Raw genomic sequence first — 21,328 nt, 5'->3', positions numbered from 1 at the left:
AGGGGCGGGCCCAGGGGAGGGGGGCAGGTTACAGGGACCCCCCCCTCCCCGGGAACCGGCGGTGGGCGGGGCTTGAACCCCGGAAACGGTGGGGGGGCCCAGGCCTGGTCCTGGACCCCTGGGCAGTGGGAGCCGGGAAGGGGCCAGTTAAAGGGCCGGGGGCACTGTGGAGAGGTGGGGTGGGGGGAGGGGAGCTGTGACTCAGACCCCGGACTGAGTGGGGCCCGGGCAGAAGCTGAGCACCCTGCGCCCGAGGAGCCCCCGTTGGCCTGGGGGGGCTGAGGGACTGAGCCCCCCAGAGCAGGACCTCCCCCTGGAAGGGCCGCGCCGCAGCCCGTGGGAGGGCCTCGCCCCTGGCGCCCCCCATCTCCACTCGCCGCCGTCCCGGCCTCCGCCGGAGGGAGGGGCCGAGCGCCCTCGGGGGGCCGTGGACCCCGGCGTTCTGAGCGTTCCGCGCCCCGCGCCGCCCGGCCCCCCCGCCGCCGATGGCCGCCGACCCGCCGGGAGCTGCCGAGAAGGGAGAGATGGCTCCCGGGACACGTGTGAGGTGGGTTCATGCGGCTCCTCCTCACCCCCAGACCTGGGCAGCTCCCACTCCCATTCATCCTCAGCCCGGCCTCTCTCTGCCTTCCCCGCCCCCAGCCTCGCCCTCTCTTTGCTCCAAACTCCTCATCTCCAGCCCTCCTTCCTGTTACCTCTCAACCCTGGGGAACTGGCCTTCCTTCCTAGACCCTGCTTCCCCTTGCAGACCCCCATCCCTGCCTGCAGTCGCCGCCCTCCAGGCCCCTCCCCTGGAGCACTGGAGGGCCCCTTCCCCCCATGGATGGGTCTGGAAGTCCCTGGAAAGGGGGAAGCTGGGGTAAGACTCTGGCCACGAAGAGACCCTCCAGGCCTGCTGAGTCTGTATGGGATCTTGGAGGATCTGGTTTCCATGGGAAGGGGAGCCCAAGGGATTCTAGACAATTAGGAATGGAAAGCAGCCTGGGAAGCTTGGGGGTTGGGGGGGAAGACATGTAGGACTGAGCCCATCCTGAGTTCTGTGGAGATGTCAGGGTGGATTCTAGAATGCCAGGGAATCTGGGAAATTGCCCAGATTGACATGAGAGATCCAAGAGGAGGGTGTCTTGGGGCAGAGGGAGCTCTGTGGGGAGCAGAGGAGTTGAGATGTTGGACTGAGGAAGAGCTCTGAAGCAGCATTGGGGGGAGGGGTGTCTCAGAGCCCTGGGCAGCAGAGTGAATCTTTAGGGATGGGGGAGGGAAGCATCCCATTGGATGTGTTGACAATGTATAGGTTTTGGAGGAAGAGAGATTGGGTGGTAGTTGTGTGTGTGAGAGAGAGAAAGGAGGGAGGAAGAAAGGTCTGGAGCTTCTATCCAGGAATCTGTGGGTATTTTGGAGGTAAGTCTGGGAAATTTTAGGTTGGAGAATGCATGGGGTGTATTACATTTGGGTAAAAGAGGAAAAGTTGGGGCCTCTCTAAGGTAACTCCACAGAAAAGGAGCCCCTGGCTTTCCAGGGAGCTTTGGTGTGGGGATGTCAGTGCAGAGGCCCTAGTCCCTTCCTCATCTCTGGGCTAGGCAAGAGGACACTGAGGAAGTGTTAGAGGAAAGAGGAGTGAGGTCAGGAAGCCAGTTCTCAGACTCCCAGAGGAGCCAGGTGAGCTGCTTTGGAGAGAGAGGCCTTGAGTGGAGGGAGTGTTGTTCCCCCCCCACCCCCACCCACCTCCCCTGCAGGAGGGATGACCTCCTTGTCTCTCCCTGGGTAAGAGGGCAAGCTCTGGTTGCCTAGGAAAGGGGGGATCTGCGGGAGTTTCTCAGGCCAGGGCCTCAGTGGTCTCACCTGACCTGCCACCATTTACCCATAGCCCTCGGCGTTGCTGACGCCCCCAATGTCGTCGAGCAGCCGGGGGCCGGGGGCCGGAGCGCGCCGACGCCGAACCCGCTGCCGCCGCTGCCGGGCCTGTGTGCGAACTGAGTGCGGGGACTGCCACTTCTGCCGAGACATGAAGAAGTTCGGGGGGCCCGGGCGCATGAAGCAGTCGTGCCTGCTCCGGCAGTGCACTGCCGTGAGTTCTGACCCCACCTCATCAAACACCCTTGGGGCTTTGGGTACCCTTCCCCAGCTGGCCCAAGGGCCTTTCTGGGGGTGGCTGCTTCCTGGCGTGTACTGTGGAGTTGCTGTTTATTCATGAATTTTTTCACTGTGTTGTTTAAATGTCCACCAGGCCCATTTTCGCTCCAAGCTGGGGGGCAATGTTAGGGAACCCAGGAGAATCTAACCTAGTGCCTGCTTTCATGCTTTTCCCAGCTTCAGAAGCACAGACCCATAGAGAGCTCACCCTGCCTTGGTCTTGTACCCCTCCCTAGAGGGATTTGTGTACAGAGGCCCACTTCCAGAGCCAGCCCCTGTGAATAGGTCTTAGCCTTCTTTGGCCTCTTCCTCACCTGCCAGAGTGGTCCTGAAGTTGAGGCCAGGCTTACCCTTTGCTTGACCTTGAACAAACACTTTGAACCTCAAGGTGTCTTTTCTGTGAAACGTTTTCTTTGCCGAGTGTAAAGATTAAACAGTGGCATGGATGTGAGTGTTCCTGCTACTGGGCCCAGCACACAGTAGGTATCTGGAGAATGTGAGTTTCTTCCTTTAAGCTTCCTGGGGCTCCAGAATGTGGCCCTTCTCCAGCAGCCTTAAGGAGCCAGCTGCATCCTGCGCCCCCTCCTGGAGGACCACCACCTCCTTTTCCTTCCAGCCACTTTTTGCTGCTGCTTTACCCCACAGCACTCCCTTCTCTCCCTTTTTACCCAAACCCTTGCCTCGCTTTCCTGTTTCTCCTTTCCCGACCTACTTTTTCCTTGGGCCTGTCTCCCGACCTTCAGCGTCCCTCAGATGACTATGTGTTACCACTGCCCTTCCCAAAGTCAAGTTGTCTCAGGGCTGCTCTCTTTCTCATGGGACTTTTTAGTGTTCCCAGGAGTCTTGCCAAAACCTGGTTCATTGTAGGCTCCAGAGCAACCCTTGGGCTGCCCATTGAGCAAACTCAGAATCATCCCAAGCTGTTGCCACGTCCTCTGCAGCTCTCTCTCGGTAGTATTGTCATATTTCCCATGGTTTCTCTTCTTTGGCAAAGCCAGCTACAATTTTCAGGGTCACACACACAGACCCTGATTCCAGCTGCAACATTTCCAACAGCGATAACAACTATGTATCCGGTGCCTCTCATGCATTATCTCATTCTTCCAATAGTCCCACAGAAGAAAAATGCTTAGCACCATTTTACAGATGGAGAAACAAAGACATAGGGAGGTTAAGTCACTTGTTCAAGGTTACACTGCCAAAAAGGAACAAATTCAGGATTTGATCTCTTGGCCCGTGGGTTCTGAATTTCATCCAGCATTGGCCAGGCTCCCCAGACGGAAGGGTTTCTCCCCTGTTGCTTGCTTTCAGGGTCCCTAACACCCTCTCTTCCCCAACAGCCCGTGCTCCCACACACAGCTGTGTGCCTCTTATGTGGGGAGGCTGGGAAGGAGGACACAGTGGAGGGAGAGGAAGAGAAATTTGGTTTGAGCCTCATGGAGTGTACAATCTGCAATGAGATCGTCCACCCTGGCTGCCTGAAGGTGATGGCCCTGGGGGCCCTGGAGTCTGAAGGTGATGGCCCTGGGGAATGCTGCCTCTGGGTTTACTGGCACCCTACATCCACTCCCTGCCCTCTGCCTACAGATGGGGAAGGCTGAGGGTGTCATCAATGCGGAGATCCCTAACTGCTGGGAGTGCCCTCGATGCACCCAGGAAGGCCGGACCAGCAAGGTAAGGATAGGGGCTGGGCTGGGTGCTGGACTCTGGGTAGGCAGTGGGTCGGAGAGCTGGATAGAACCTCACCCTCAGCTTCCATCTCCCCAGGATTCAGGTGAGGGACCAGGCCGCCGCAGGGCTGACAACGGCGAGGAGGGCGCCAGCCTGGGGAGTGGATGGAAGCTGACGGAGGAGCCGCCGCTTCCACCACCCCCACCCAGGCGCAAGGGCCCCCTACCTGCTGGGCCCCCCCCAGAGGACGTGCCTGGGCCCCCCAAAAGAAAGGAGAGGGAGGCAGGGAATGAGCCCCCCACCCCAAGGAAAAAGGTGAGCCAGGGAGCATGCTCACTAGGTCTAGCACAAAGGATTCTGGGAGCAGTAGTCTTGTTCCTTGTTGGGGAGGGTGGGCCTGGGACGCTGTGCTCTGTGGGTTCCCCAAGGGGTTTTTGGGAGATGTAGTTCAGGAGGTATTGGGAGGAGGATGGAGCATGCTCAGTGGGGAGGAGAGGTACAGGTGAGGTGCAGCTGGTACTGGGCAGGGAAGCTTTGGGAGCTCAGGGTGCTTCAGGTAGGAGGGAGAGAGCCTGCTCAATTTAGCTGCTACAGAGGAAGAAGGAGGGGCTGGGAAGGGCCTGAGGGGGAAGAAAGAGAAGATGAGAGCATGCTCAGTGAGCCAAGACACTGTTGGGGAGATGAGCATGCTCAGAGTTCTTCCTGAGATGGGGGCTTCTGGGATTTGTAGTTTAAGAAGAGAGCATGGATCTTAGCTTTGTGGACAATGAGGGGCTAATGGGGTCTTTCCCTTTCCCCATATTTCCCTCTTACTCTGGTAGGTGAAAGGAGGCCGAGAGAGGCACCTGAAGAAGGTGGGTGGAGATGCCTGCCTCCTCCGAGGATCGGACCCAGGCGGCCCCGGCCTTCTGCCCCCCAGGGTTCTGAATCCAAGCCAGGCTTTCTCGTCCTGCCACCCTGGGCTCCCTCCCGAGAACTGGGAGGTGTGCCGGGGACCTCCTCCCTCCCCCTCCCACCTTTCCTTGCCCCACCCTCCACCCTGGAGACAGAGATCTGTCCCTTCCTGCTCACCTTGTCTGCCCCTGCCCCATTTGGCCACAATGGGCATCTGGACCTCTGGGAAGAGTGGAGGGGGAGAGGTGGGTTGGGGCCAGGCTTCAGAACTTTCCAAGAACCCTTGGGGTGTCATCTGATCCATTTGCATCATCTTTCCACATCTTAAAGGGAAAAAGAACTGAGTTCAGATCCCTGCCCACTGACTCCCTGTGTGGTCTTGGCAACTTGTCAGCTGTTCTGAACCTTGGTTTCCTCATGTGTGAAGGAGATGATACTGCCTACCCTACCCACCTATCTCACAGAACTGTTTACATCTAATGAAAGTAAATGAGTTTTGTGAACTGTGAAATGTACCTAGGGTTGTGGAAAAGGAGGCCCAGAAAGGTTAAAAGACTTGCCCAGGGTCACACAGCAAGGCTGAACTTCAGGTGTCACTTTGCCCTGACACACAAATGCAAGGGTCTGCCTGGTTGTGTTCAAATCCTGCTTTTGCCATTTGTCATTTTGTAATCTGGGCTAGTCACTTAGTCTCTCAGAGCGCCTGTCTCCTCATGTCTAAGAAGAGTGGCCCAGGTTGCCATTCCATGCAAGCACTGTGAGAGTATGTTGAGTTAGCGTGAGACGCTCTGTCACTCTCACATCCTTGAACAGATACTTGGAATCGTCTAGTCCAGCATTCTGTGTTGCAGGTGATGAGCCAGGGGTTTCCAAAGGCCACAGAGAGTTCGATAGCGAAGCCAATACACAAAACTACATCTCTAACTGTTCTCCATATTTCACTGCCTTTGGAAACTCATAAGCTGTTGAAACCCATAGGGCTTTTAATTCTTTGAATCAATGCCTTCATGTGACAGATAAGGAGACCAAGGTCCAGAGGGACATGGTGTGGCTGAGGCTTCACATCGTTCGGGGGCATAGCCACGACTGGAACTCGGGACCGTCTCTTGGGCTGCTCATCTCCTGCTGACTCCTCAGGGGCAGGGAGGTGGGACAGTGCACCCCAGGCCCTAGAACAGCCTCCCCCTATCTCCTTGCAGAAACCAAAGCCGCCTTTGGCCTCTGCTGAGGGCCCGGCAGTGCCGTCCCCATCGCCACAGAGGGAGAAGCTAGAACGTTTCAAGCGCATGTGCCAGCTGCTGGAGCGGGTGCCTGACACCTCCTCGTCCTCCTCAGACTCGGATTCTGACTCCGACTCTTCAGGCACATCGCTGAGTGAGGATGAGGCCCCTGGCGAGGCCCGGAATGGGCGACGGCCAGCCCGGGGCAGCTCGGGCGAGAAGGAGAACCGCGGGGGGCGGCGGGCTGTGCGCCCTGGCAGTGGGGGGCCCCTCCTCAGCTGGCCCCTGGGCCCCGCCCCACCGCCCCGGCCCCCACAGCTGGAGAGGCACGTGGTACGGCCCCCACCTCGAAGCCCTGAGCCCGACACGCTGCCTTTGGCTGCTGGATCCGACCACCCCCTGCCCCGTGCCGCCTGGCTTCGTGTCTTCCAGCACCTCGGGCCCCGAGAGCTGTGCATTTGCATGCGAGTCTGCCGGACTTGGAGCCGCTGGTGAGTGACCTGGACAGGCCTGGGTTCTCACTTGCTGTGTGACCTGCAACAGCAGGTTGTGATCTCTTTGGCTCCTGGTCTGTAATCTGTGCACATTTTAGTCTGATACTTTTGTATTTGCTGTATGCAGGCTGCTTTCCATTTGTGAGCTCGTTGAACTCTCATAACAACTTTGTGAGGTGGGTACTATTATTCCCTTTCATAGATGAAGCTGAGGTCAAGGTCATGGAGGGGACGTAGTAGAGCCAGGAATTTGAACCCAGGCCCTGTGGCTCCAGAATCTTTTCTTTTAATAACTATCATTTACGAATGTTCAGTATGTGCCAAGCATAGTGCTGACTGCTGGACATGCGTCACCTGACTTGTTTTTCACACAGTCTTTTTTCTGAGGACAGTCTCATTATAGGTCCTATTTACAAAGAAGAAAGGTCTTTGCTGAGGTGGCCCCTGCCTTCTCAGAGGCAGCCATTCTTGGGACCCCTGGCTCCCTTGGTAATTTCTTTCTGCCCCGTAGCCACCACCAGCTCCCTTTGCCTATCCTCCCCTCATCTCCCCACTGCTTTCTCAACCTTGTTTGTTCAGAAATGTCGGTCATCCTCCCAAGCCCCTGGTCTTCCTCTTTGATCCTGCCCCTGACAAAATCCTCCCCCAACCCCATCAAACTCCCACTGTACTCTGTTCCCTCTACAGAGCACATAGAGGTCTTTTGCCTGCTGATCAGTTTTCACTCAATGATTCATTTTCATGTTCATGTCCCTTGTTGGCATGGTACTTTGTCTGTTTTATCTGTATGTCCCCACCATGGGACAAGGGCAGTGTAGGTGCCCGAGAAATAATTCATTAAATGAGAACATTCAGGCTCTTTCCCAGGCACTTACTGTAGACCAGGCATTGTTTTGGGCACTTGGCAAATTGTTGGCTGACTTGTTCCTCGTAGTAGCAGCCCTGTGAAGGAATGAGGGACACCTGAAGTCACAGCGCAAGTTCGTGGCTGAACTCAAACTTCAGTCCTTTTCCTTTAGACTCTGGGGCATTAGTTCATGCCTCTGGTCCCTGTGGAGGCTGTAGAGCTAAGAAGATGGGAGTACAGGCTCTGGAAGCAAATTGCCTATGGTTGCATCGTATTCTTTCTCTGATAAGCTGATGCTGCTGGGCTTAATTTAGAAGTTAAGTTTCTTAACTTCTCTGTGCCACAGTTTTTTCTTCCATCTGTGAAGCCAGGAGAACCAAAGCATTTACTTCATAGTGTCTTTGTAAGCTAATATACTTAACGAATTGAGGATGCTACCTAGGAAATAGAAACTACTCCATGCCTTAACTGTAATCGTTATTATTCACTCAGTTGCAAATATTGACTGGAGGCACAGACTTTATATCCTCAGAACACAGGTCTGTGCCCTTGAAGAGTTCCCAGTCAACCCGCAACATAGAAGCAAATAGAGCAATTACTGGGGATCATCACCCCAGCTTGTGTAGTGATTGAGGAAATGTTTGCTGAGGCCTCCTCAAAGCCAACTCTGCTGGGCACGTGGGATCCAGAATTGAAGAGGACTTGATTTCTGCCTCAAGGAGAGACCTGCGACCAGAAGTGGACGAAGCAGAGAGGCTGGACTGCACAGTGATTTCTAGCTGGGGTCCTGGAGTCTGGCCTTCGTGGGTGTCATCCACTGGGACTTCCGCACTTCCTGGATGTATGGCCAGGGGTGGATAGCGATACCTTTCATGGCCTGTTTTCTCATCTTTAGTCTAGGGTTCATACTCTTACCTTGTGGGGATTAAATGAAGTGGTCCTTGCAAAGCACTTAGCACACTACCTGAAAGGCACTAAACACTATATAAAATGGTGGCTTTTGATAAGGTCGAAGGTAGGGCGGAGCAGAGGTACAGTGGGACCAGTCAGGAGGCTCGGTCAGGCCCGGGCACAGAAGTAGGGGCAGGAGGGGTAGAGAGGAGGGACTTGGAAGACGGCTATGCTCACCACTATACCACCAATGCTGGCAAGAGAGGAGGCACTTGGGCTGAGAACTTTTTAAGAAGCAGAATGGCTTGCACTCAGTGACTAAATGGCTATGAGAGCAGCAGGGTGACTCTTTGCTGAGTTTCTGGCCCACAAGTTTCTGGGTGGGCAACAGTGCCGTTCCCTAAGCTCAGGAATACCAGAGGAGGAACAGGTTCCAGGGAAAGCAAAGTGCTCAGCTCTGACATATTTGGCCCAAAACTTCTGTGGTCCAGTCAGGAGCTAGCGAGACAGCAGATGGATGTACAGGTCTGATGTTTGAGAGAAAGATCCAAGTTTGGAAGTTTTCATCCTATAGGTGGCAGCTTCCAGAAAGGACAGAAGACGGAATGTTAGTATTTGTGAATTAGACAAAGAGCAGCCAGAGACATGGAGGAGATGGTGGTGGTATCCTGAAGAAGAGAGATTGAGGAAGGAGTAAATGATAAAGTGTAGGATGTTGGCGAGAGGTGGTAAGAGACCAAGAACCAGAAATGGCAACTGGATTTGCTATGAGAGGCCTTGGTATCCTTGGCTGTGCTACAAAGAGGGGGGACCAAAGCCAGGTTGCATGGAATCAAAGATGTCAGCTCCAAGGGAAGGACTTAATCTGTTTTCTTCTGTGTCCCTAGTTTCTAAGATGGTATCTGGTATACAGTAGGTTCTAAGACAGTACTTGTTTTTTTTGTTTTTTGGGTGTTTTTTAATGTTTATTTTTGAGAGAGACAGAGCGTGAGTGGGGGAGGGACAGAGAAAGAGGGAGACACAGAATCCAAAGCAGGCTCCAGGCTCTGAGCTGAGAGCCGGATGCGGGGCTCAAACCCATGAACCGCAAGATCATGACCTGAGCTGAAATCAAGAGTAGCATGCTTAAACGACTCAGCCACCCAGGTGCCCCTAAGATAGTACTTGTTGAATGGGTGAATGAATGAATGGAAGTGAGGAAATCAGGATGGTGTGTGGAAAGAGGTAGTGAGGGTGGAGCTAGAGAGGAATTTGTAGGTGGGAGAGCAGGAAGTTGTAGGCTTTCCTGTCTGGTGGCTTTTATCTTTTGGCACTGGGAGGCGAAGTCAATGTACCAAGAGCGAGGGGAGGGGGCAGCCAGAGGAAGTATGGTGGAGTTGTTGAGTCACAGGGAAGAGGGTTGGAACTTTGGAGGGCATGGGCAGAGAGGGTGGCAAGGAAGGGACTAGAACACAGGGTCAGGACCAGTTGGGGGCTGGGAATAAAGGCCTGGAGATGGGTGGGTAGGAGGACAGTGGTGGCATCAGGGAGTCCAGATTGCTGAGAGGGAAGAACCAGTTTGGGCTGGTAAATCTGCATCCCCAAAGGGCCTCTGCAAGACAGAGGTTTAGAACCAGAATTTCAGATTTGGGAGGTGGGCTTAATGGGGTGCTGACTCAGTCGGGGTGGCTGGGGTCTAGAAAGAAGTGAACGGGTTAGGGAACTCACACATCAAGCCCTGACGCCCCTAGATGAGTGCATGCGGTGCCTCTTAAGAGTTCTTGCCTCTCACCTTAGGCGTCCTTCCCCAGCTTAGAAAGAACGCATCCATGGCTCCCTGCTGCCCTCACAACAAACTCCCACAATTCTGTTGGACGTTTGGACATGTACAGTACCTCACCGACGGCACTAAGTATTTCCCACACTTCCCCCGTACGGTCTGCCTTCATCTTTGCAGCAAACCTTTGAAGCACCGCCTTTACTCTCTTATGGTTTGGAGAATGGAGGCCCAGAGACGGTGACTCAAAGCATGGAGCTGGCAGAGCTGGGATTCAAATTCCTATCGAGCTCACACACTTTACCTCTAGGCTCTTGTGGGCATGACAGTCCAGCCTGGCATTCCAGCCCGCCTTGACACGGTGGGTCTCCCCTGGGCCTCCTCTGAGGTCTTCCCCCGGGCTTTAAACCAGTCACGATTCAGGCTCTCAATCCAGACCGGCTTGGTTTAAAGCCTGGCTTTGCTGCCACTTGGTAACTCTGGGATCTTGAACAAGTTTCTTAATCTCTTTGCCTTAACTGTTAAAAAGGAGATGATAATAACAATATTTACCTCCTAGGGCTGTTGTTGTGAGGCTAAATGCCTTATCTGTAGACAAGTACCTGGCACATAGTAAACTCTCAGTAAACACTAGTTGTTAGTACCATAGACATCATCCTCACCTTCCTCATTATGGTGAGCTGATGAATTGCCCTTTGTTCCTGCTGCCTGAGTTTCTCAGGGTGCTCTGTTTTCTTTCTGTGTCCTAGGCCTGGACACTGGTTCTTCCCCATCTGGAACATAACACCCACTTTCCTCCCCTCACTAGAATAACTACTGTCTTCTTAAAGTCTCAAATCAGGCTGTCTCCCTGGGAGGCTCCTTGTCCAGTCCTCTCATTGACCCTTATTATATCCTTTGCTGCTTCAGTTACCGTGGACTGGCCGTGTTTCCCCCATTTTCTGATAGCCCAGTGGAGGCTGGGCGCTTAGGATCAGTAGGGCAATTGGTGATTGTTGGCTGCCGTTCTTAGGTTTAAACCCAGTGTCCTGGTCATTCAAGAGTAAAGGGACCAATTAGTTCAATCCCAGAAAAGTCCTGGGAGACTTCCTGGGAGAGGAGGCACTGGAGCTGTGTGTTGAAAGCTCTGGGTTGGTTGGCATTTCTGGCAGAAGCACAACATGTACCAATCTATGTTGGCTCCAGGCAGCATTGTATGTCAATAAGCAGGCAGGTCGTTTGGCCTGGCTATGGTGAAGTGGGGTACAGAAACAACTGGGGGGCCCGTGTGTGCCTCCAGGGAGAAGGGTTCCCTTCTAGCTGTGGAAGATCCAGGAGGACTTCAAGATGATAGTGGCAGTTGAGCTGAGATTCAAGACTGGGTTGGAGTGGGCAGGATTTCACTGAGTAGAAAAAGAAAAAGGGCAGGACCTAGGGGCAGAAGCTGCGTTGAGGATAGGTTGGGTTTTTTTCTTTTCTGTTTTATAATCGGAGAGATTTGCAAATGTTTATTGGTTGAGTGGAAGGAACCAGGAGAAGTAGAGGCTAGAATGCCAGAAGAGGGGGGGAAGTGGTAGGAAGCAGCAGGCGGGAGTGGAGTTGTTTGGATTGAAGCCTTCAGTGTCTGTGCCCCCAGTATTCCCTAAAATGTCATACAGGGCGCTGGCGGTTTCAAGTGGCACAAAAGCATGGCTTAATCCTTCTGTTAGTTTTGAAAAGGAAGTCTCTCCATTGGGTGCTATTGTATCTTTAACACTTCTCAATGCTTATCTCCCTGTTTAACAAAAATAGTCCTCAGGTGGTAGCCTAAAGCCACAGCAACACCTGCCTAGAACTTAATAGCCCTGGTCTGTTTTTATTGTACATGTTTCTAAGGTTAACATATGTATGTGAAATAATACTGCCTTTAAGTGCGAAGTGGGGATCAATTTAAAGATCAATCCATGTTCTGCACAGAAGGGGATAGCAGATAACCGGAGTTGGGAACCACTCTCCCAGCTCAGGGCTTCTTGCAGGGAAAGCCCTTCAGTATGAGGGGTGGGAAGCAGGGAAGACACAGCCTCCTGGGCCCTTCCCACCCCTGCTGCTTCTGACACAGTCCATCTAGCCCAGTGAGAATTTCCTGACATGCCTCTGAAAACTGGAAGAGAGTTTTCTTTTTTTTTTTTTTTTTTTAAACATTTATTTTTTTTTTTATTTTTTTATTTTGGAAGAGAGTTTTCTAACTAAGTCTCAAGGAACTTTAGTGTGCCACAAAGTGTTTATAGGTGACCTGGGGAGAACACTGGAAGGGTTCCTGGTAAAATAAGTTTGGGAAGCCCTTCTCTGGTTTTGCTGAATGTTGGACTAGTCAAGGCTCTCAGAAATGCTGGGATCAGGAATTCAAATTCAAATCAGGATTTGAAACTGAATCCTGGGCCCTACCAGGCCTTCCATAAACACTGATTAAGTGAATAAATGAAAAGCTGAGATGAAATGTGTTGTGGGAGAAGGCCCGGTGGAAGCTTCAAGGAATTCACACTGGCTTTGCACCATTCCTTCATTCAACAAATGTGCAACAGATCACCTGGGTGCACCTGGCACAGTGCTGGGTACTGGCCCTACCAAAGGAGAAAAGCCAGACCTGCCCTTGTAGAGCCTCCATTCTAGTTGTAGAGACACAATGATCAAAGAGAACAGGGTTGTAGGTCAAGCCTCAGGCAGTTGGCCATCAGAATGGGGCAGATGTGGCTCAAAGGCAGAGATTAATAAAGGATATGGGAAATTCCCATGAGTCATCATAACTTAGCCAGGGAGAACTCCAGAAGTCCAAGGTGGGGTGGGGGTGGGGTGGGTAGGGGCTGCTGACAGATCCCTATGGTGTTACATTAAATACACCATGTAGGGTGTTTGTGTCTTTGCTAAAATGCTTTATAAGCTGTAATGCCTAAAAACATACAGAAGCCCTGTGGGGCTGACTGAGTCTGGATCATTATCCTCATTTTATAAAGGGAGCATCTGAGGCTCAGGGAGAGGAATGGACTTGCTTGAGGTCTCACATCCAGTAGGTGATGAAATAGAACCCCAAACCCAGTGCTCTTGTCCTGAGGAGGGGAGCTTCCTGCCACCCCCTGCTGTCTTTGTGGGCCAGCCAGGCCAGAGCTGTCTGTGGTGGACCCTTAAGTAGGGAGTTTTGTGGGTTCCCTGAGAGCTGAGAGCTGTGTCTCCCTCTTGTGGCTGATAGGTGCTATGACAAGCGTCTGTGGCCTCGAATGGACCTGAGCCGGCGAAAGTCACTGACCCCGCCCATGCTCAGTGGTGTGGTTCGTCGCCAGCCCCGAGCCCTGGACCTCAGCTGGACAGGTGTCTCCAAGAAGCAGCTCATGTGGCTTCTGAACCGACTGCAAGGTAGGGTTGGATGGCAAGGTAGGACAGAGTGAAGAGGGAGACGGTCCTGGGATGGAGCATCAGCTTCCTGACCTTCCCTCCAACCCCCCAGGCCTGCAGGAGCTGGTGCTCTCCGGCTGCTCCTGGCTCTCCGTCTCTGCCCTGGGCTCAGCCCCACTGCCGGCCCTGCGGCTCCTGGACCTTCGCTGGATTGAGGATGTTAAAGACTCCCAGCTGCGTGAGCTGCTGCTGCCTCCACCAGACACCAAACCAGGTGTGGCCCCTGTTGGCTCATTTGCAGAATGGGTTGGGCAAGGGGAGGGAGTGGGTATGAGGCCTCCAAGGTCTCTTCCAACTCATGCTGGATGTTAAAAGATTTGAAGAAAGGACGAGCACAAGTTTGATTAGAAGGCCTTACTTGGCCATTGTTCATCTGCTGTGCGTTCCACCGTGTGATAGGAGCTGTAAGGGAACAGGGATGAAGAGGAAGTAGCCCCCTAGAGGGGAGATGGTTATGTGATGAAACACGGTATAAAACAGGAGGATGATGTAAGAATTCTGGAAGAAGCTAGGGGCATGGCTGATGGCAGATATGAGTGAAGTCACTGGGTGTGGTGGGCACTATTGGAGAGCCTCCAAAGGGAGCAGCGGCAATTGCCAGGGAAGAATGCAAGCCCAAAGAGCCAGAAGTGGATTTTTCTATGAGATATCCGTGATTTTATTTTATTTTTTAAATGTCTGTTTATTTGGGGGGGAGGACAGAGAGAGAGGGAGAATCCCAAGCAGGCTGTTAGCAGGGAGCCTGACTTGGGGCTTGAACCCACAAACCATGATGTCATGACCTGATATCATGATGATATCATGATGACCTGAACTGAAATTAAGAGTTGGGCACTTAACTGATTGAGCCATCCAGGTGCCCTGAAATATCCTTGATTTTAAATGATGGCAGTTAATTTAACATTCTTTTGCTTATTTTATATATTTTTAAATGTTTATTTTTGAGAGAGAGAGAGTGTGTGTGTGAGCAGGGGAGGGGCAGAGGGGAACAGAGGATCTGAAGTGGGTTGTGTGCTGACAGCCGTCGGCCCAATGCAGGGCTCAAACTCACAAACTCTGAGATCATGAGCTGAGGTGAAGTCCGATGCTCAGTCAACTGAGCCACCTAAAAGAATGTCACTAACATTCTTTTAAAATTCATGTGTGGACCAGTAAATATATGGCTGAGCAGTAGATTTGGCCCTTATGCCCCCTTGCCCTGTAATAAAAGGATAAGGGTTTTCCTGAGAGGATGGAGCAGAAAGAGGGAGCCAAATGACTTGGAAGGTTGCATAGGGCTGGTGGTATCATCTCCTGAGTCAGGCCAGGTACTGCCAGGGAAAGTCAGCTTTTGTTATTGAACACATAATCTGGCCCTGGCCCTGTGTAGGGCCCTGGAGATCTCAAACTGAATTGGTCCCATTCCCTACGCTGGTGGAACCCTAGTAATGCAGAAGAAAGAGAATCAGAAATGGAAAGTTAGGGTGTGATAATGGTAGTGGCTATGGTCAGGGCAGGGGTGGGGAGCAGTGAGAGAATTCCTCCCTGAGTTGGTGCTATTTGAACTGGGTCCTGAAAGGGACAGGGTTGTCCCAGGGAGTGTGAAGCAGGAATAAACAGTTTCTTAGGGCATGAGGCCCATACTGACAGAGGGGGGTGCTGGGAGCTGAGGCTGGTCAGATGAACAGAGGCTGGTCACAACAGAGGTGTGGGTTAGGAGCACTGAGGCCCGGAGCTTCCTTGTCTAGCCAGGAGATGTGATGCTAACAACAGCTTCTCTGGCCCCCGCTAGTCTGTTCTCCACACTGATGCCAGGGGAACCATCCAGAAGGGCAAATCTGTCCATGTCTGCCCTGTGCTCTAAATTATTTCTCATAGCCCCTTGGGGCTCTCTGGATAAAGACTAATACTTTGTCGCTAAGGCATGGCATGGTCTGGCTCCCACTGACACAATACTATCCCTGCATTTCAGCCCCTCCAGCCCCAGGACCTTTGCCCAGTCTTCTTTGTCTAGAATGCTGTATCCTCCTTTGTCTAATTAACACCTAGTCATCCTTCAGGCTTCAGCATAAGTGCCACTTCCTCCTGGAAGCCCTCCAAGATCTGCGCCACCCCCCACCCCGCCCTGCACTGTGCACTAAGATCAGAGTTCCTTTAGAGCTTTGAGAGCAGGGGGGCCCTGGGTGGCTCAGTTGGTTGGGCATCTGACTTCGGCTCAGGTCATGTTTTCATGGCTTGTGAGTTTGAGCCCCGCATCAGGCTCTTGCTGACAACTCAGAGCCTGAGTCTGCTTTGGATTCTGTGTCTCCCTCCCTTCCCCCGCGCGCTCTCTCTCTCTCTCTCTCTCAAAAATAAATAAACATTAAAAAAAAAAAAAATTTAGAGCTTTGAGAGCATCCACTCCCAGCTATCACTACATAGTTGTGATTTGATGAAAACCCATTTCTTCTCTTAAGCTCCAGGAGGGCAGGGGCTGTGCTCACTCTAGCCCTTTGCTTTCACAGCTCACTTTTCAGCACCTTTCTCCCCACCCCATTCCCCTTCACAGCGGTCTTGGAAGGGGGTAGACAAACATCTAGAAGTCTCTTACTATCTAGACAAGCCACCAGAGGCCCAGAGGGACTGAGTGACTACTGCAAGGCACACAGGCAGAGCTAGCCCAGAGAACTTCCCTGTTGCCCACTCTTACCAGCATTAGACTGAATCAGGAAAGTGGGGGTGAGGGTGGGCATTGGGAACTGTTTAGTCCATGAAGTGAGAAAGTGCTGTTTGGCTGGCACACTGACCCCAGCTCCTCCTGCCTGAACTACCTGAGGAGCTTCCAAGGATGAACCTTCCAGGTCCTTAAGACCTGTTACACCCACGTTTCTTTTTTTTTTTTTTTTAATAAATTTTTTCTTTTTAACATTTATTTATTATTGAGAGACAGAGAGACACAGATCATGAGCAGGGAAGGGGCAGAGAGAGGGGGAGACACAGAATCCAAAGCAGGCTCCAGGCTCTGAGCCGTCAGCACAGAGCCCGACGCAGGGCTTGAACTCACAAACTGCGAGATCATGACCTGAGCTGAAGTCGGACGCTTAACCGACTAAGCCACCCAGGCGCCTCTACACCCACCTTTCTTATCTTGGCTCCCTGGCTCTGTGTAGCATTCCTGAAGCAAAATTTCAAGTTCTTCTATTTCCTTGCTTTCGTCCCGCTGTTCTCTGCCTGGCGTGTTCTTCTCTCACTTCTCTGCATGTTTAAATCCTTGAAAGCCCAGCTAAAATGCTGCCACCTCAGTGAAATCCTTGTAGATGCCTACTTCCCCTGCCCAAGCCAGGAGTGACCTCTCTTTCCTCTGCTTCCTCCTGATGGCTTTTAGCTGTGGCCCGAGATTGAAGGCATCTGTAGGTGTATCCCCTTTCTAGGCTCTCTACTCCTTAAAGGAAAAAACGAGGTAGAATCCAGTTTGCCAAGTCAAGTGTCCACAATGGTGGCCTGGCAGATAACAGAAGGGTTGCGCTTGGTGAATGACTTTAGGGAATAGCATCTTGCAACCCAGCTCCCAGCTAATCATTTTCAGGTGAAAAAGATAGCCCAGTGGTGCCAGATCTTATAATTTTTGAAGGAAAAGCTCTATCTAAATTTCTTTATGGAAATGTCCTTTTTGTAGCATTAGTCATTAATTTAAGAAAATTTTTAGCACTGGGGCGCCTGGGTGGCTCAGTCGTTTAAGCATCCTACTCTTGATTTCAGCTTAGGTCATGATCTCGCAGTTTGTGGGTTCAAACTCTGCATTGGGCTCTGTGCTGACCATGCAGAGCCTGCTTGGGATTCTCTCTCCCCCTCTCTTTGCCCCTCCCCTGCTCTTGCTCTCTCAAAATAAATAAACTTAAAAGAAAAAGAAAGAAGAAAATTTTTAGCACTGTGCAGACTCCATAAAACACTTGTGAAGGCTAGTTTCATAAATTTGCGACATCTGATTTAGTTTATCTGTGGGCTAGGCCAGTGCCTGGGAGGCAGATAGTGTTGTGGTATGTGGTCTGTTGTCCTACTCTGTTTCTTCAGAGTCATGTGACTTCCGACAGATTGCTTAATGATTTTAACCTCAAAGTTCTCATCTGTAAGCAGGAGTGATAGTCACAGTCTCCCACAGCTGTGGTTCTTACAGTGCAGTCCAGACCAGCAGCATCAACACTACTAGAAAACTTGTTCGAAAAATAAACCCTAGGGGTGCCTGGGTGGCTCAGTCGGTTAAGTGTCTGACTTCGGCTAGGTGGTGATCTCACTGTTCATGAGTTTCAGCCCCGCATCGGGCTCTCTGCTGTCAGCACAGAGCCCACTTCAGATCCTCTGTCCCCTTCTCTCTCTGCCCCTCCTCCACTCACGCTCTCTCTCTCAAAAATAAAAACATTTAATAATAATAATAAAATAGAAACTCTGAGGCCCTACTATCTAAATTCTGGTGGCGGGGCCAGCAACCATTCTAGGCAGCCCTCCAGGGGACGCAGAAGAGTCACTGGCCTTGGGGCAGGCTGCCACTTAGCCCACCTTAGCTGGTGCCTGGCCCACACTGAGTGCTCAATTAATGATGGCTAGTGTACCCTAGGCACTTAGTTTAAAAAGCAAAAAAAAAGTAATGCAGGAATGTGGTAGATACAATAAAAGAAAAGCAGGCCACATGCTTTGGGTGTAGAGATGAGGGGCATGAGTTCTTCTACCCTGGAGATGAAGAAGAGGCCTCTAAGCTCAGACCTAAAAGCCTGGGACACCAGCCAGGCATAGGAGTGAACTTCGGTGTCCACAGGCAGAGTCTCAGAGCAGGGTCACCTATGGAATTTGGCCCAGGTGTTTGGGAGCACAGGCGTGGAGTTAGGAACTGAGACAGGGATGAGACCTAATAGGAACTGGAATGTTGTAACCAAGGAGGTGCCTTCAGGGTTTTTGGTAGAGGAGCCTGTATTTGAGAACAGCTCTCTTTGGATGCGAGGAAGGAGAGGAGAGACTGGACTGGGTGAGGAGGCTGTGGCAAGAGTTCAGGCAGGAGTGGTGTTACCCCAGAGGGGTGTCTGGGGAATGGAGAAAAAGGGATTCAGCTGATGATGTTACTAATGGAAGGAGAGGGAAGTAGGAGGGGAGCCTGGGATGGCAGTTCCATTGGGGATGGCATTTGTTGGATGAGTGAATATATATTGAGCACCTATGTCCCAATTGTTAGGGATAGAGCAAGAACAAGACACAAACTCTTGCCTTGGTGGAACTTACATTCTAGTGGGAGGAGAGAAAAAAAGATGTCACATGTTAGAAAAGGGGAAAAAATAATGCAGGGAAAAGGGAGGAGTATGTGGAATGTTACCGAGTCAAATGGAGTAATCATGGAGGGTCTCACTAGGGAGGTGATGTGAGCAGTGAACAGATTAGATGAGGTCAGGTTGTGTGGTTGTGTGGGTGTTTGGGAGAAGAGCAGGTGGTGCAGGTGGAGGCTCTCTTATCTCGGAAGCAGTTTATGGATCGGTGAGGAATAGGTGTGGAGACACAGGTAGGCTAGATGCCTAGGTTTGGGCACAGGAGCGGCCAGGAGTGCTGATCTCTCACCTGCCTGCCCAGGGCAAACAGAGAGCCGTGGGCGGCTGCAGGGGGTAGCAGAGCTGCGCCTGGCGGGCCTGGAGCTGACAGATGCCTCCCTGCGGCTCCTCCTGCGCCACGCACCCCAGCTGAGCGCCCTGGACCTGAGCCACTGCGCCCACGTCGGAGATCCCAGTGTCCACCTACTCACAGCCCCCACTTCCCCACTCCGGGAGACCCTGGTGCACCTCAATCTTGCTGGTAAGCAATCTGTCCATCCTGCTAGTTTGTTTGTCCCCGAGACCGGTGGCCACCCTCTGCTCACCTTCCTAGTCTCAGTTACCTCTACCCCACCCCTAGGTTGCCACCGCCTCACGGACCACTGCCTCCCGCTGTTCCGCCGCTGCCCGCGCCTCCGCCGCCTAGACCTGCGCTCCTGCCGCCAGCTCTCACCTGAAGCTTGTGCCCGGCTGGCAGCCGCTGGGCCCCCTGGCCCCTTCCGCTGCCCAGAGGAGAAGCTACTTCTCAAGGACAGCTAGTTGGGTGCCCCCCCACCCTCCCCCAGGACTCATCAGGAGCCTGGACCTCGGGCCTTCATTTTATCCCTGCCAGGAGGCCAGGTTACCCACCTCATGACTTGGGATTCCTGCCCAGGGACTCGAGCCAGCCTCCCCCCCTTTCTGCCCCCTGCACTGATATCTCTGGGGGTCTCTCCTTCCCATCCCCTCTCCCTTCCACCTGCTTCATTGTCCATCCCCTGGGGGGAGTGGGTCAGAGGTACTGGGGGTTGCTGAGCCAAAGGGATGGTGGGAGGGGGGTAAGGTGCAAGTTTGAGGGAGGGAAATCGGGGAAAGGGTATCTGCACACAGGATACTGGGAGCCAGGGGGCTGGGGGAGGTGGAGGATGGGCTGGGGGAGGGGGGACAGAAAGCAGACCACCAAGGGTTCAGGGAACAAAGACCAGATACTTGGAGTTGGGGGGTGGGGGGGGCCAAAAAGGGAAACCAGAGGAGTAATTGGGGATCCACATGTCAGAGATGGGGGGGAATCGGGGAAACAGGGGAAAGCCGGGGCTGAGCGAGGGGTGGGGGCAAAGAGCAGGTGTGGGGGCAGTAGTACCCCCTCAGGGGGTCACACCCCTCTCCTAACTCCCTCCCCAGATTTCAGTTCCTTCCCCCACAAGCCCTGACTCCTTGAACGTCACTGACAATGGCAGCTATTGGGAGGAGTGGGGGCCCGCGGGGTTCAGCGCGGCCCAGGGGAGTGGTGAGGGGTACCCCAGCCCCCTGCCTGCCTCCCCACACAATACTTGAACATTCATCTGTACTGAAGTGTTACTTGAACCGGGGGAACCTCGGACCTGGGGGAGCCAGAGTGAGGGGACTGATCCGCTTGGACTGAGACTGAGACTGGACCAGTGGGCACCCTGCTTGGACTGCGCCACCCCCAGGCTCTCTCATGCTTTACTGTATTGAGCAGCTCCACCCTCCAGACCGGGGGTGGGGGAGGGGGTGGGGTGCCAGCCCAATGATGGGAAAGATGGGACTCCTCCAGCCTGGCTCTTCCCTCTCTTTCATCGTCATGGAAACTTGTATCCCATTTGCCCAGGGAACTGCCACTCCAGGTTGCCATGGAAATAGCAGCCAATGGACACCTCCCAAAGCCAGTGCTAAGGCTGGAAATGGCCCCTCTTAGTTGCCATGGGAACTTAGTAACAGACTCTTGGCCCTCCCCTGCCCCCCTCCAGGATGGGGGCGGGGTTTGAGGAGGCAGGGGGAGGAGTTGGGGCCAGGTCCCACCCCTCAGCCCCGGCCTCCCGGGGCAGCCGGGTTGTACCATGTAGGGGAGGGGGGATCTATCCACATACCTCAGGTAACAGGGAGGTGCGAGGGTGGGGGGAGGGACTGGGCGGACCAAAGGCCGGAGGGGAGGGGGTTCTGGGTATGGCGAAAGGCTTGATAATGGGACCGCTTGGGGAGGGGGAGGAGGCAGCCCGGCGGGGGCAAATGGGGGTCCCAGCCGGGCTGGGCCCCTGGGCCCCGGGTCTGTACAATACGGTTTGCTATAAAACTCAAAATCTTCCAGCCAGTGCTGCCGCGTTCGTGTGTGTCTCTTCGGCGTTGGGGTGGGGGTAGAGCTGGCCTGACTGGAATGCTCATGCTTTGGGCCTCCCGAAGGGGGCTGCTTGGATGGATCTGGGAGTTCTTCGCGTCCCCTAAGCTTCCCGGAACTGAGGATGCCGGACGTCCTGTGATCCCTAAAGGTGGATAGGTTTACCTTTCGCCAGCTCATCATTTAGGGGGGAGGGGATTGGAGGTCTGGACATCTAGGGGGTGTCCAGATGTGCCTCAATGGTCCAGGGCTCGGGGACCCCCAAGTCACACGCTGGGGCTAGGCGTTTGCCTCCTCGGGGTTCCGGCACCTGGGCCATAGTGAAGTGGCCTTGGGTCGCGGGGTCCCTCGGGATCTCGGCCCACAGTCCCCCGGCTCCACC

General features: G+C 53.3%; 1 protein-coding gene across 5 annotated transcripts; it reads left to right on the top strand.

Moving 5' to 3' along the window:
* The first annotated feature begins 189 nt into the window (after positions 1-189).
* Positions 190-20,922, top strand: FBXL19 (F-box and leucine rich repeat protein 19). Of its 5 annotated transcripts, none has more exons than XM_042970984.1 (11): positions 190-547; positions 1,865-2,065; positions 3,471-3,614; positions 3,718-3,804; positions 3,898-4,116; positions 4,623-4,655; positions 5,895-6,406; positions 13,106-13,269; positions 13,361-13,522; positions 18,877-19,095; positions 19,195-20,922. In XM_042970984.1, exons 2-11 carry the CDS (start codon positions 1,889-1,891, stop codon positions 19,371-19,373), a joined length of 1,896 nt encoding a protein of 631 aa, XP_042826918.1. In that variant the 5' UTR covers positions 190-547; positions 1,865-1,888; the 3' UTR covers positions 19,374-20,922. The 5 variants fall into 5 exon arrangements, with proteins under 5 accessions (XP_042826918.1, XP_042826917.1, XP_042826919.1 ...); XM_042970983.1 differs by having other exon boundaries at positions 4,623-4,784; XM_042970985.1 differs by lacking the exons at positions 3,898-4,116; positions 4,623-4,655.
* Positions 20,923-21,328: the final 406 nt, after the last annotated feature.

The sequence above is a fragment of the Panthera tigris genome, chromosome E3 (assembly GCF_018350195.1).
Source record: "Panthera tigris isolate Pti1 chromosome E3, P.tigris_Pti1_mat1.1, whole genome shotgun sequence".
Classification (NCBI taxonomy): Eukaryota; Metazoa; Chordata; class Mammalia; order Carnivora; family Felidae; genus Panthera; species Panthera tigris.
Note: the sequence above shows the minus strand (reverse complement) of the source record. Positions and strands in the feature narration are given on the sequence as shown.